The sequence below is a fragment of the Bolinopsis microptera genome, chromosome 3 (genome assembly GCF_026151205.1).
Source record: "Bolinopsis microptera isolate Bmic1 chromosome 3, MBARI_Bmic_1.0, whole genome shotgun sequence".
In the NCBI taxonomy this organism is placed as follows: Eukaryota; Metazoa; Ctenophora; class Tentaculata; order Lobata; family Bolinopsidae; genus Bolinopsis; species Bolinopsis microptera.
The window spans coordinates 1,472,845-1,484,654 of record NC_087074.1 but is presented as its reverse complement, the minus strand read 5'-3'; the positions used below and the strand labels follow the sequence as shown (position 1 = coordinate 1,484,654).

The following is an 11,810-nucleotide window of genomic DNA, read 5'->3' as shown; positions in this document are numbered from 1 at the left end:
GATTTCCAAAGTTTTTTGAGAGTGTGGCATGCTCCCCATGCTCTTCCTTTCCTAACCCTGATATCACTCTCACTGTCTCTGATTCTAGAACCAAGATAGGTAAAGTCTTCCACGTGCTCTATTGTGTTGTTACCCAGGGACTTGATGGTATCAGGGTTCTCGATGTTCTGAGTAATGAATTTGGTTTTCCCTTCATTCATTCTAAGTCCCACTGTAGCAGCAACTCTTTCTACCTCTAGCATCAGCATCTCTGCCTCCTTTACAGTATCTGCTATCAGAGCAATGTCATCTGCAAAACCAGTGTCTGTTATCTTCTCCGCCTTGACTCTCCTACTCCGATAAGGCTTAATGGTAAATCCTATTTCAGGATGCTTGCTTAAGGCTTGTCTCATGCAATAGTCAAGGGCTATAATGAACAAGTATGGTGCTAATGTATCCCCTTGAAGAACTCCTGCCAGGATATCAAAAAGCTCGGTATCCCCATCTGGTGTTATAACTTTGCCCTTCGTGTTGACATAGAGAAGATTAATGATATCTACAATACTGTCCGGTATTCCATAGGCCTTTAGTATTTGCATCAAAATTCCCCGGTGAAGTGAATCAAAGGCCTTCTTAAAATCAACAAACACCATAGCTACAGGTAAATTTCTTTGTCTAGCCCCCTCTAGAATCCTTCTGAGTGCCAAGATGTGACTAGTAGTGGACCGTCCTTCCCGAAAACCATTCTGAGTGTCCCTAAGTACCCCCTCTATAGCCGGCTGGATCCTATTAAGCACCATTCTATTACGAACAAACATATGCCTTAAAGTGCTTACTTTTTCAGTTATTGGCGAAAAACTGATTTTCGGTTCCAGAAATCATGCAAAACTATGGGTATCTGGTTAATTGGGCTATGAAGGCCCTAAAGGTTTTTGAATGTGTGCAAATTGTGCAGAATGGCCATGTTTATATACAACTTATGAAGCAACATGTACCCTAAATTACTTACTTTTCGAGTTATTCGGGGGAAAAGATTGTATTATGTCCATTTTTTACCTGTAAAATACAGTCTCACGAGCTACTCTGCGCGCAAGAGGGACTTTATGACGTCATCGCCAAAATAATACAAACGCTATTTACACGCGTTAGAGAGCAGTTAGAGATTTAGGAATTTCGACTCGTTGCTTAGTTTGCTATTTGTCACAATCTGTCAAAATATGAGGATAACTTTTTTTTCAGTTAACTGGTCCTTTAATATTATAAATCAAAACCTTATAATATTGTTATCATCTTAACAGTTACTGTTGTAACTTAAGATTTTAAATTTATATTCCTCGTATTCCTTGTATTCCTTGTATTCCAGTACGTAATATAGGGTGTTTAAGCCATGGTATTTCAATATTTGCTCAATTTTGGTTTTAAAATCTTCAGACTTTATATTGTTGCATTTAAGAAAATATATGAGGAATGTTTAGGGCACCCTGACAAGGAATGCTGAGTAGTGCAGTAGGATTACTTGATGATCTGGAAGTACTGGGAATTATGATAATATCATACAGTCGCACAAATAAGTTTACTTTGTCACAATACTCAATTGATGATATCTGTGAAACTTGAGCAAATATTGAAATACCAGCTTTAACACCCTATATTACGTACTGGAATACAAGGAATACAAGGAATACAAGGAATACAAGGAATATAAATTTAAAATTGTAAGTTACAACAGTAACTGTTAAGATAATAACAATATCATAAGACTTTGATTTATAATATTAATATAATTATCTAAAACATTATTTGCCTTATGATGAGTTATAATACTTTTGTTCATTTTTACACATTTGCTCACATCACTCACAGTCAGCCGCTCTGACATGGTTAACCACCTTACTTGTGTTGTCGGGATATAAATACCACATTTCAATATATATATTTTCTTAAATGCAACAGCATAAAGTCTGAAGATTTTAATACCATGTTCTACGACACTCAATGTGATGATCCGTAAAATAGGATATGGACTAATAACTCAACAATCTAAAGCATGTTGACTTTAAAACCATGCTCTACCCCACTTAATATGATAATTTTGAACAATTTCATGTCCAAGATGAACAGTTAGTATGAAGTGCAGCAATTGCTACTCGCAAGAGCGTAAGAATAGTTTTTGGGCTATTATAGCTCAATAACCTGATGTCTGAGATTTTTAAATAACATTCTACCTACTCAATGTGATGATTTAGAACACTTCAATGCCCAAGTTTAGCTCCTTACTCTAATCAGAAACTGAGTTATTTTGATTGTAAGTGCTGTTATTGTTACTCACGAGAGCTCAAAAGGGTGTGGTCATATAACAGTAGTAACTGATTAACCTGAAGTCTGAGGAGTTAATTACGCTCTACTTAATATGATGATTTTATGCCCAAATTTAGCTCTTTTATACTCCAAAGTCCAATCAGAAACCGAGTTAATTTGATTTTAGCTGTTGTAATTGCTACTCGCGAGAGCGTAAAAATATGTCTTGGGCTAATAACTCAACAGCCTGATGCCCAAAATTAGCTCCTTACTCCAAACAGAAACCGAGTTATATCAGAAGTGGAGATGAGTGTGTGTGTTTAGATATTCAGAAAGTCTGCCAAAGCCAGATTTGTTTTTGGTGGATCCCTTGAACCGTTCCAGGTCTCCAACCCCGGCCAGAAGTTGTTTCGAATTTTCTCATTCCATCGAAGCCAAATTATTTTCTGATGGTTCCCTTTATCTATTCTGAGACAAGGTGAGAATCTCAACTCAGTGTTTTCAAAACACTGAGTGGAGATTCTCACTTCGTCAACAATATCATCAAAACAAAGGATTGACCCACTCATAAGAGCGAAGAAAGATTATCAAAACAACAAATACATTGGAAATAATGTACTTACTTGACAGAGTCAGAGGAAGCATTTCTCCCGATTCATTTGCTCATTCTGATGTGCCAAAAACATTCATTATGAAAAGTAACGAAGTGAGAATTAATTAAAGTGAGAATTAGAAATGAATTAGAATTAGAATTAAATTTACACAGCAATACGATAAGAATAAAAATAATTTAAAGAAGCTTCAAACTGCTGTGCAGGACATTCAAGTCAGTCAAAAACTGTTAGAAGAATACCCTTCTAGTATAGGGACATAAAATCAAAACATATAATATGTTATAAGCTATAAGTTAATGAATATATGGTACAGTGAGATTTAACATTAAACTTTGGGTATGAAGGTAACCATTAAATTCAAAATGATACGAAAATTACATAGATACCCACTTGGCACTTTTATATTTGCTGTCAGAATTATGTATAGAGAAGTATATAACCATAGAGTGAAAAATGGCAACCGGTCAGACGTGGTAAACGGATAAAGTAAGAGAGACATACGTCATACAGTTCTATACTTCTTTAATTAAGTTAAAATGAGGTAGGCAGTCATAGACTTGCGGCTTAATTTGGTCAGTAAAACACAGGGGACCCTGCTACTTAACAAAAACTCCGAAACACAGAATAAAATCAAAGATCAAGTGAATAACAATATACTTCTAAGTTCTAGGATATTCTAGGTGCTGTACTTACTTACTTTACTTGCTTTAAAATGTCTTTGAATGAATTCTTTGCAAAAATGATATTTGTGCCCAGCTTTAATTTAACCAAGCAGTTGAACTTTAAGATAGGTCATAACCTGACCGATAAATTTGGAAACTTAAGTGATCTGTAATTGCCAATTTACATTAGCAAGGCCCTATCATGTAATTACAGTGTATAATCAAGCACAGAAAATATTCCACTTTAAACTGTTTGATAAAACAAAAGAAACTTCAAGTAGATAATTGCAGTAAAATAGTGGACAATCCTTGGTTTCGAGAGTTTCAAACAAAATTAAAACGTTTATGAAATCAACCAGAAAATAACAGTGAAAAAGCGAATAATATGCGCATAGCGCTCGATTTCTATCGTCAATTCGATTTTTTCATGCGTTTTACGAGTGCGCGGCGTAAAAATCGCGATCTTGATGAACGCTGAGCTAACATTGCTACCCGGTGGATAAAAATTATTTACATCTTGACTAAAACATTGGTATAAAATTTTGTACAATCGGAGAAAAAAAATTCTGTGCTCGCGCTTGGCGCTTATTACACTGACTAGATTAACCGCGACCGTACGACATGTTCGCGCGTGCATCGCGCATGTTAAGAAATTATTAGGATCTATCCCAGCAGAAAGCTTGTGTTGGACAGCAAACCAATTTGCGATTAGTTTAAGTTTGCCGTTTCAATTCAATCTGCTATTGGTAACTTCATTAGTAGCTACTAAATGGGTGAGGGCAATTGAAATGTACGGTTACCTCATGTAAAAAAATGTTTTATTGTTTACTATAATGGTACGAATTAATTTGGTGTGCCTTGTTCTTTGGAAATTTGCCTTGCTTTTACTCTCATCCTCTAATGGTGCTCAAAGTATTAAAAATATTCACCTGACTTATCAATAATCACATTTTAACTTCAGCCGAGTTAACAGAAGTACAGAAATTCACGATAGATAACGGTTGCCCTCAGGGTAGGATATTAATCTTTATTAATCTTATTTAGGAACATTCACTTCTCCTTAAATCGATAACGTTTCGGTTGATAAATCATTTTTCATATCTTGAAATGATACTCATATTCCATATGATAATATAATAACATAATAACTGAAGGACGCACGGTTATAATATAATAATTGAATAATATAATAATAATATAATAATTTAGAACAGAACCGCTAACAACTTACGAATTAGTAACCTACAATCAGTGAATCAGTGGATTACTCTCACTATAAACACATTATTTCAGATTTCCCACCAGTGTAAAAGTCCCAATCAGTAAAACTAAAAAAACACCCCAATGAAGATCGACCATCGAGTTAATGGTCACCTAGTTTCTCTGAAGATTAACGTGAGCGTATTCATTGCCCGATCACAACAACAACAATTTGGCTATATCTGCTGGTAACCAACTTATTCCGTGGCAACTCAAAACTTGAGAATATTGCGAATTTAAATTATATTTCGATGTTGGGCGATATGCTAGGTTTAATCTAACGTTAAATCCTGATGGACCGACTAGGCTTGAATTGCATGATTATCTAAATATTTGTGTCCGGCCTAAGAGTTTACCGAATAGGTTTAATTTTACGACTAGTTTTTTTAATTAATAATAATATCTTTGCTGGACCTGTTTCTACTGTTTATACTACAGCCGAGTGATAGGAGCTATTTGGTAATAAATATTCTACTATTTTAGACTATGTAAAGTAACTTACTTTTAATAAATTCATAACAAATTATACCGAGAAACAAAATTGTATATGTGAACTGTAAAGTAACTTACTTTTTTATAAATTCAAATTCATCTTAATTCTCTTTAGCCTGATTCTGTAGGTTTCATCATCTCCGTGGGAAACTATGTTCAAACTTTAACCCTCTGAAATATGAATTAACGAGCATGTCTTAGTTTTGTAAGTTACAACCTATACATAAACAAAAGTTAGGATTGCGTTAAATGTTAATTGCTAGCATCTCGATTTATTAAGCTTGTTTGAATAGATTCGTCAAAGTTCATAGTTATATTTTATACAAACAAGAATTTCGCCGCGGTTAAACCACGCACGATCAATTTTCCCTACCATGTACTTGTACCATTAATTCTTTTGAGTGAAAAGTGTGACTGGAAAAAAGTGCACCATATTTACATACTATGTTTTTTATAAATGAGTGGGATTCGTGCATGGTAAAAATTGACGATTTATTTGACCAATGCAGCGCCGCGCATCAACAATAAATGAATCCAGAAAATTGCGGAAAATAACTTTGCGAAGGAGGAATTTCACTGTAATTAATTAACACATGGCTAGCGTCGCGCGCAGCATAACAGACGCTTCCTATACACTTAATTATTAGGGGAGTGGTCTATATTTCGAAGGAGCAGACTTTTGTCATCATCGCAGGTCCATCGGGCCACCTCATATATCCAAACCCGATTACTTATTCCCAACGATCTTTTTGCCTTCGGCAAGAGTAGGGAAAAAAATTCTTACCATTTAAGGCGAGGATCACATTTTTGATATCCTGTTGTAGGTTTACAACCTACCGTACCAGGACGCGCGCCGAGTTGGACTCGTCGACGGTCCAATATATGGAACAGATATTTTACGAGTATCACCCGTTAAAAAAAGTGTGTTCCTAGATCAAAACGCGCAGTTTCGCCAGTATAATCTCGTTAAGTTTTTCAAAATTGACTTTGTCATACTTTGTATGACCCGCACCAAACGCTTAATTGTACCGGAAGAGCTGGATCAGACCGGGGTGACTTAAACTATTATTTCATATGCTGTCTCGTCTCGTTTTACTTTCCCAAACCCAGCTGGCATTTAAGCGTATCATTTTGACTCATATCACTTCTTACACCATCCTCCACCATTCACTCTGATTTCACCGGCAACCTTCCCCAGGGTTGCCACACCCCAGAGGTAGGCAGAGCAACCTAATGCTATCCTCTCGTATGTGGGCTATCTTGGCCCAGCCTCTCTAAAAAATTAAAAAATGACCCGCCTGTATCGTCAGGAAACGACCGTGGGGGTCACGACGTGATACAAAATTGTCCCACATTCAAACGACGATTTTGCGCCCCCTATCTAAAGTGGCGCTTAGCATCAGGAAAGGGGACTGGGGAATAAGTTGAGTTTATCTCATATTATTGGAGTTATGACCTTTCCAAGGGGCCCGGACTTCATCTCCGGGGTCCAGAGATGAGGGACCAAGCATCAAGGTTTCAGGACTAATGGGGCAACTTTTCTCATCAACCAACCGTAATAATATATGCAATGCATGCATAAAATAAGTACGTGCGCGCAAAACTACTTTTAACAGAACTGAACGCTATTTTCTAGCAATACAGTGCAAGTTGTTGTGACGACATATGTATTTTGGGTTCAACGAATACTTATGGTTGTAATGTAAAGAATACATTATTTGAAGAACGACTAACAATCAATTAAATAGCCTGGGGTTGCTTGAAAAATGAATAAAAAACAAACAATACTTATCAATTTAACTAAAATAGATATTCAGCTTTACTATCATCGTCTTTCAATCGTACAAAAAATAAAGTGTAAGAATATAGTGTTAAAAAGAATAAAAGAACACTCTTAAAAACGGAACATATAATCAGCCGACAACAAAAAAGCTGTTAATAAATCAGCCCCAATAACGAAACAAAACGAAATTACATAGTAACCATATTATGTCAGTTGGTACGTAATATTTGATTATTCACAATGACCAAGAACAAAAACAAAGCTTGGTGGGATATTATCCCAACAGAAAAACAAAAACTGCCATATTATGGCACCATAACCTTAAACCTAATCCTAACAATAATCTTAAGGTGGGTTTCTTTCCACTCGCACGTGGTAGATTATCGACTTCCACAGAATTTGGCAAAAAGTTCCTCAACACGAAGTGGGTCGATTGAATCAGCTCTATTTTTGGCAAAATTGTGAATATTTTGCGCAGAGGGTCGACCGGTTGGATCCCGGTTAACACAAGAGTTGATCATATCTTTAAATTCCTGGGATAGAAATTGAGAGGTGAGACCAATAGGATAATCAATCTTCTCACCGTCCATTCCTTTGCCTGTTATTCTTTCAGATATGATATTGTCCTTTTTGATGTTCCTCATATGTTCGTCACTTGAAGATGATTCTTCAGAAGAATCATCCCAGATAGGATGCTTGCCGGTTATGAACTTTATCAACGTGATTCCCATTGACCAAATGTCACAGGACTCACAGTAGGTTGGTTTAAACTCCGTGCACTCAGGAGCTTCATAGTACCGCTGTCCTGCTCCTGCGGAGTGCAACTTATTTTCTTCTCCTGTGATCTTTTTGGTAGTTCCAAAGTCAATGATAGCAAATCGGTGTTCAGCTCTTTTGAACATGATGTTCGACGATTTTATGTCTCGATGCATGAAAATTTCTTTCTCAGGATTGTGGCCATGAGTGAAACGCAGTCCATTACTGACATCTCTTAAGACAATGTACCCCATATCCTCAAAATCCTTGCTCTCTTCCACCATTCTGTTGTATAATCCCGACCTCTTAAGAGACTCTATGGTTTGCGACAGGTCCTTATCCATCAGCTCCAGAATTAGTCGAGCTGTTTCACCAGTTCGAATGAAACCATGAAATTGGACGATGTTTTCGCACTTCCAATCCGTTGTTTTTCTTAAGAACTTCATTTCCCTTTCAAAAGCCAGTGCGGGTCGATTGTTCTCGCAGTCCATTAATATCCCATCAATTTTCTTGATAGCAAAGCGGTTATCATTATAAGTAGCTTCAAAAACCCTGGCGTAACAGGAATCTCCTCCCCTCGCTGAACCGTCCTCAAATTTAAAATCTACAAGTCGCACATCTTGAACTTTATTTGTAAGGGGATTTACAAAATATGACGAATCTAAACCAGGTTTTTTAGCTGCTTTACTCAGAGATTCGTATATGCTTTTCAAATTGAATGATGCAGATCTGAAAATATTACAGTTTAAAGTTAAATGGTGGCAAGATATATGTTATGAAAATATTACAGTTTAAAGTTAAATGGTGGCAAGATATATGTTATGAAAATATTACAGTTTAAAGTTAAATGGTGGCAAGATATATGTTATGAAAATATTACAGTTTAAAGTTAAATGGTGGCAAGATATATGTTATGAAAATTGTAGTTTCATCCGAAAACTTTCAGGTTTAGAAAATACAAATTTACTCAAATATTAATGATGTCCTTGCTACGGTTTTACATTGATCATTCATTGACGCTGAGATCTTAATCTGTTAATAGAAAGAGAACCTTATTCACGTAACAGTGCATTTGTCGCAAAAATCAGAATAATCAGAAATTATTTGGAACTGCCAAAAACTGTCTACTAATTCACGTAATTTAGTAATTAGTATTACATAGTCTCAGTTTAATAAGCACAACCTACACACCTGGTTATTGAGCCTGGGGTCAATGGGGCAATTTGTGATGAGCACAACCTACATACCTGGTTATTGAGCCTGGGGTCAATGGGGCAATTTGTGATGAGGATCCAACAGACGAGGATCTCATATCGAAACTACCCATTTCTGAAGTGGAATTGTACGGTTAGGACTTAGGGTTAATTCTTAGTAGGGGTTTTAATGTCTGGTCAAAATATAAGGAGACAATTCAACTTTGATTTGTCATTAAATAACATTATTTAAACAAACCTGTCGTGGTAACGATTACTCTGACTCCCTCCCCTTTAGAACGCCCCTCAAGCATTCCTTCAAAATCGATTTCATCCTCCAGAGAGTTTCCTGCCCCGTTCATCTCATCCTCTGGCTTATACACCATCTCTGGCTTTAAAACCTCGGCATCTGGATTATGTTTCAACATCTTATTCACAGTTCTGCAAAGGATATCAAAGGCTTCTTTATAATCACCGTCTGGAAATGTTATTTTCAGTTTCTTCTTCCTTGAAAGGTTGGTTGAGAAGCTGGCATGTAGCCAAAGGGTAGATGTGGCCATGTTAGGGATATCTAGATACAGTGTATATATACACGTTAGTTAGCTTCACATTGTCGTTACAAATGGTCGGAGCCACATCTTTTCATTCTCCCCTACATTGTGTTGATTGGTCAGAATACTTACATAATACATAATAATGTAATACAAGAACATGAGAAATTGAAAACTGTGTTGAAATTGAATGTTTAGTACCAGTTTTCAAAGTAATACGACAAGAAACTCGATAGAAATTCTAGATTTTGGAAAACACAAAAATCTTACCGACATTGTCAATTTAAAACCATAAAAATATTATATAATAAGAACATATACACTCTACAGTGGCTATTTACAAAGACTAAGAAACTGAGTTGCATTTATATGAAGAACTTATTATTACATAACATACCGCTATCAAAAACCAAACATTTCTACAATCAATGTGATTGAGTAAAAACTTTCGCACAATTGACCTGGTTAAGAATGGGAATGTTAGACACATATTTTTTATTTATTCTAAAGTAACGTCATCTCTCTTGACAAGCTTCTTTCAACGACTATTAACAGTATAATTAACGGAATAATTGCCAACTTTAACTATTCCTGTGCGAGAGAAGATGTATAAGAAAGGTATATTGCACGGTGCATGGCTGAATGCCATTAATCATGTCGTCACTGTAACTGTTAATAAACTAATAAATGTCGTACATCCCGATTCCCGAGCCTAACCATATAACCCATAAAGTACAAAATCAAAACTTACTTGATCTGAAAGCTGATAAACCGTTAAAACGTATAAAAAACAGTTAAAATAACAATTCATCCAAACATCTTGCCACATAATTAATAACTCAAAAGACAAACAATATTTAATTTACCATTCAACACTCACTCAATCAGTTTTTCTTTACTTCACCAACTTCCCGGTCATCAAATGAAACAGAGCTTTAAAAAATCGCTTGAAATATCTCTTCTGAGGATTAATTAATCTGAGTTTAAGATCTTTTGCTATTAGCTACAAAAAAACTTGTCAAACAAGCTAACAGCAAGATTAGGATCCATTCGATTGACTACTGGTGAAGCAATATTGTAGATATCCTGAGCAGAGGGGCGCTGAGATGGAACCCTATCAACACACCGGTTAATTAGTCTTGTGAAGTCTTGATCCAGTTCATCTGAAACTAGCTGAATAGGCCAGTCGTATTTATCACCATCGATATCCTCACCAAGGATTCTACAGTATATTTCACAATTTTTCTGATGGTCGTTGCTGGAAGAGGCTTGGTCGGCACTGTCATCGTATATCGGGTGCTTTCCAGAAAAGAAACGAATGATGGTAATCCCCAGAGACCAGATATCAACTAACTCATTATAAGTGGCAGGACCCACCATACATTCGGGTGCAAGATACAGTTGATGACCGGCCGCAACTGAGTGGATCTTAAGTTCTTCCTTGGATATTTCTTTGGTAGAACCGAAGTCGATGATGGCCAGCCGCCGTTCCTTGCATTTCACCATGATGTTGTTTGGTTTGATGTCTCGGTGCATGTACGCTCTACCCTGACGATAGGCCCCGTGAGCCAACCGTAATCCATTGCTAATGTCTCTCAGCATCATGTATCCTAAACAAGTTCGCTCTTCAACATTCAACCTTGCTAAATCTGAATAGAAGTTATCTCTGCGCATGATTTCTAATAAGTCTTTGTCCATAAGATCTAGGATCAGCCAGGCTGATTTGGAAAACTGAATGTAGCCATGAAACCGAACTATATTTGGGCACTTCCACCCAGTTGCTTCCTTCAAAAAGTCCATTTCCCTCTTAAACGCAAGCTTTGGGCGATTGCTTTCGTCATCGAAATCTATCCTGTCTATCTTTTTGATAGCATAACGGTCATCTCTGTATTCAGCTTCATAAACAGTGCCCCAGCTTGACTCGCCTCTTTTCCCACTGCTATCGTGGATAAAATCACTCCGCTTCACATCAACTGTCTCCCCAGTAGTAGGGTCTGTAAAGTCGGATATCTCTGTTACAGCTGGTCTGGTGGCTCCTAACCGCGCGTACAAACTCATACCCTAATTGGAGTGAGCGGTTAATTAGTAATTAGATAATTAGGTAATTAGGTAATAAAGTAATTATTTTATCTATGAAACTGGGTTTACGAAAAGTCTTTTGGTTGGTCTGAAGTCAATTGTGACAGGATATTTAGTTATTCCTTAAACTTAAGGGGGCAGGG

General features: G+C 36.6%; 2 protein-coding genes and 1 long non-coding RNA gene across 3 annotated transcripts; 1 reads left to right on the top strand and 2 right to left on the bottom strand.

Moving 5' to 3' along the window:
• The first annotated feature begins 4,514 nt into the window (after nucleotides 1–4,514).
• LOC134813491 (uncharacterized) lies at nucleotides 4,515–5,404 on the top strand. Its single transcript, XR_010160025.1, has 2 exons — nucleotides 4,515–4,565; nucleotides 4,847–5,404. It is a non-coding gene; the product is annotated as an uncharacterized LOC134813491 (long non-coding RNA).
• A 1,594-nt stretch (nucleotides 5,405–6,998) lies between these two features.
• LOC134813016 (uncharacterized) lies at nucleotides 6,999–9,691 on the bottom strand. The gene is made up of 3 exons (XM_063820681.1): nucleotides 9,297–9,691; nucleotides 9,092–9,173; nucleotides 6,999–8,573 (listed from the first exon to the last, which is right to left on the bottom strand). The coding sequence occupies exons 1-3, from the start codon at nucleotides 9,595–9,597 to the stop codon at nucleotides 7,469–7,471; spliced, it is 1,488 nt and encodes a 495-aa protein (XP_063676751.1). The 5' UTR covers nucleotides 9,598–9,691; the 3' UTR covers nucleotides 6,999–7,468.
• Nucleotides 9,692–10,587: 896 nt separating this feature from the next.
• LOC134812433 (cyclin-dependent kinase 5 homolog) lies at nucleotides 10,588–11,646 on the bottom strand. Its single transcript, XM_063819854.1, has one exon. It carries the CDS (start codon nucleotides 11,644–11,646, stop codon nucleotides 10,588–10,590), a length of 1,059 nt encoding a protein of 352 aa, XP_063675924.1.
• Between the last annotated feature and the right edge of the window lie 164 nt (nucleotides 11,647–11,810).

Coding starts and splice junctions, on each gene's coding strand:
- LOC134813016 (XM_063820681.1), bottom strand. CDS start 9,597: ATGGCCACATCTACCCTTTGGCTACATGCCAGCTTCTCAACCAACCTT. Junction 9,174..9,296: donor AGTAATCGTTACCACGACAG/GTTTGTTTAAAT, acceptor ATTCCACTTCAG/AAATGGGTAGTTTCGATATG. Junction 8,574..9,091: donor ACCCCAGGCTCAATAACCAG/GTATGTAGGTTG, acceptor TAATATTTTCAG/ATCTGCATCATTCAATTTGA.
- LOC134812433 (XM_063819854.1), bottom strand. CDS start 11,646: ATGAGTTTGTACGCGCGGTTAGGAGCCACCAGACCAGCTGTAACAGAG.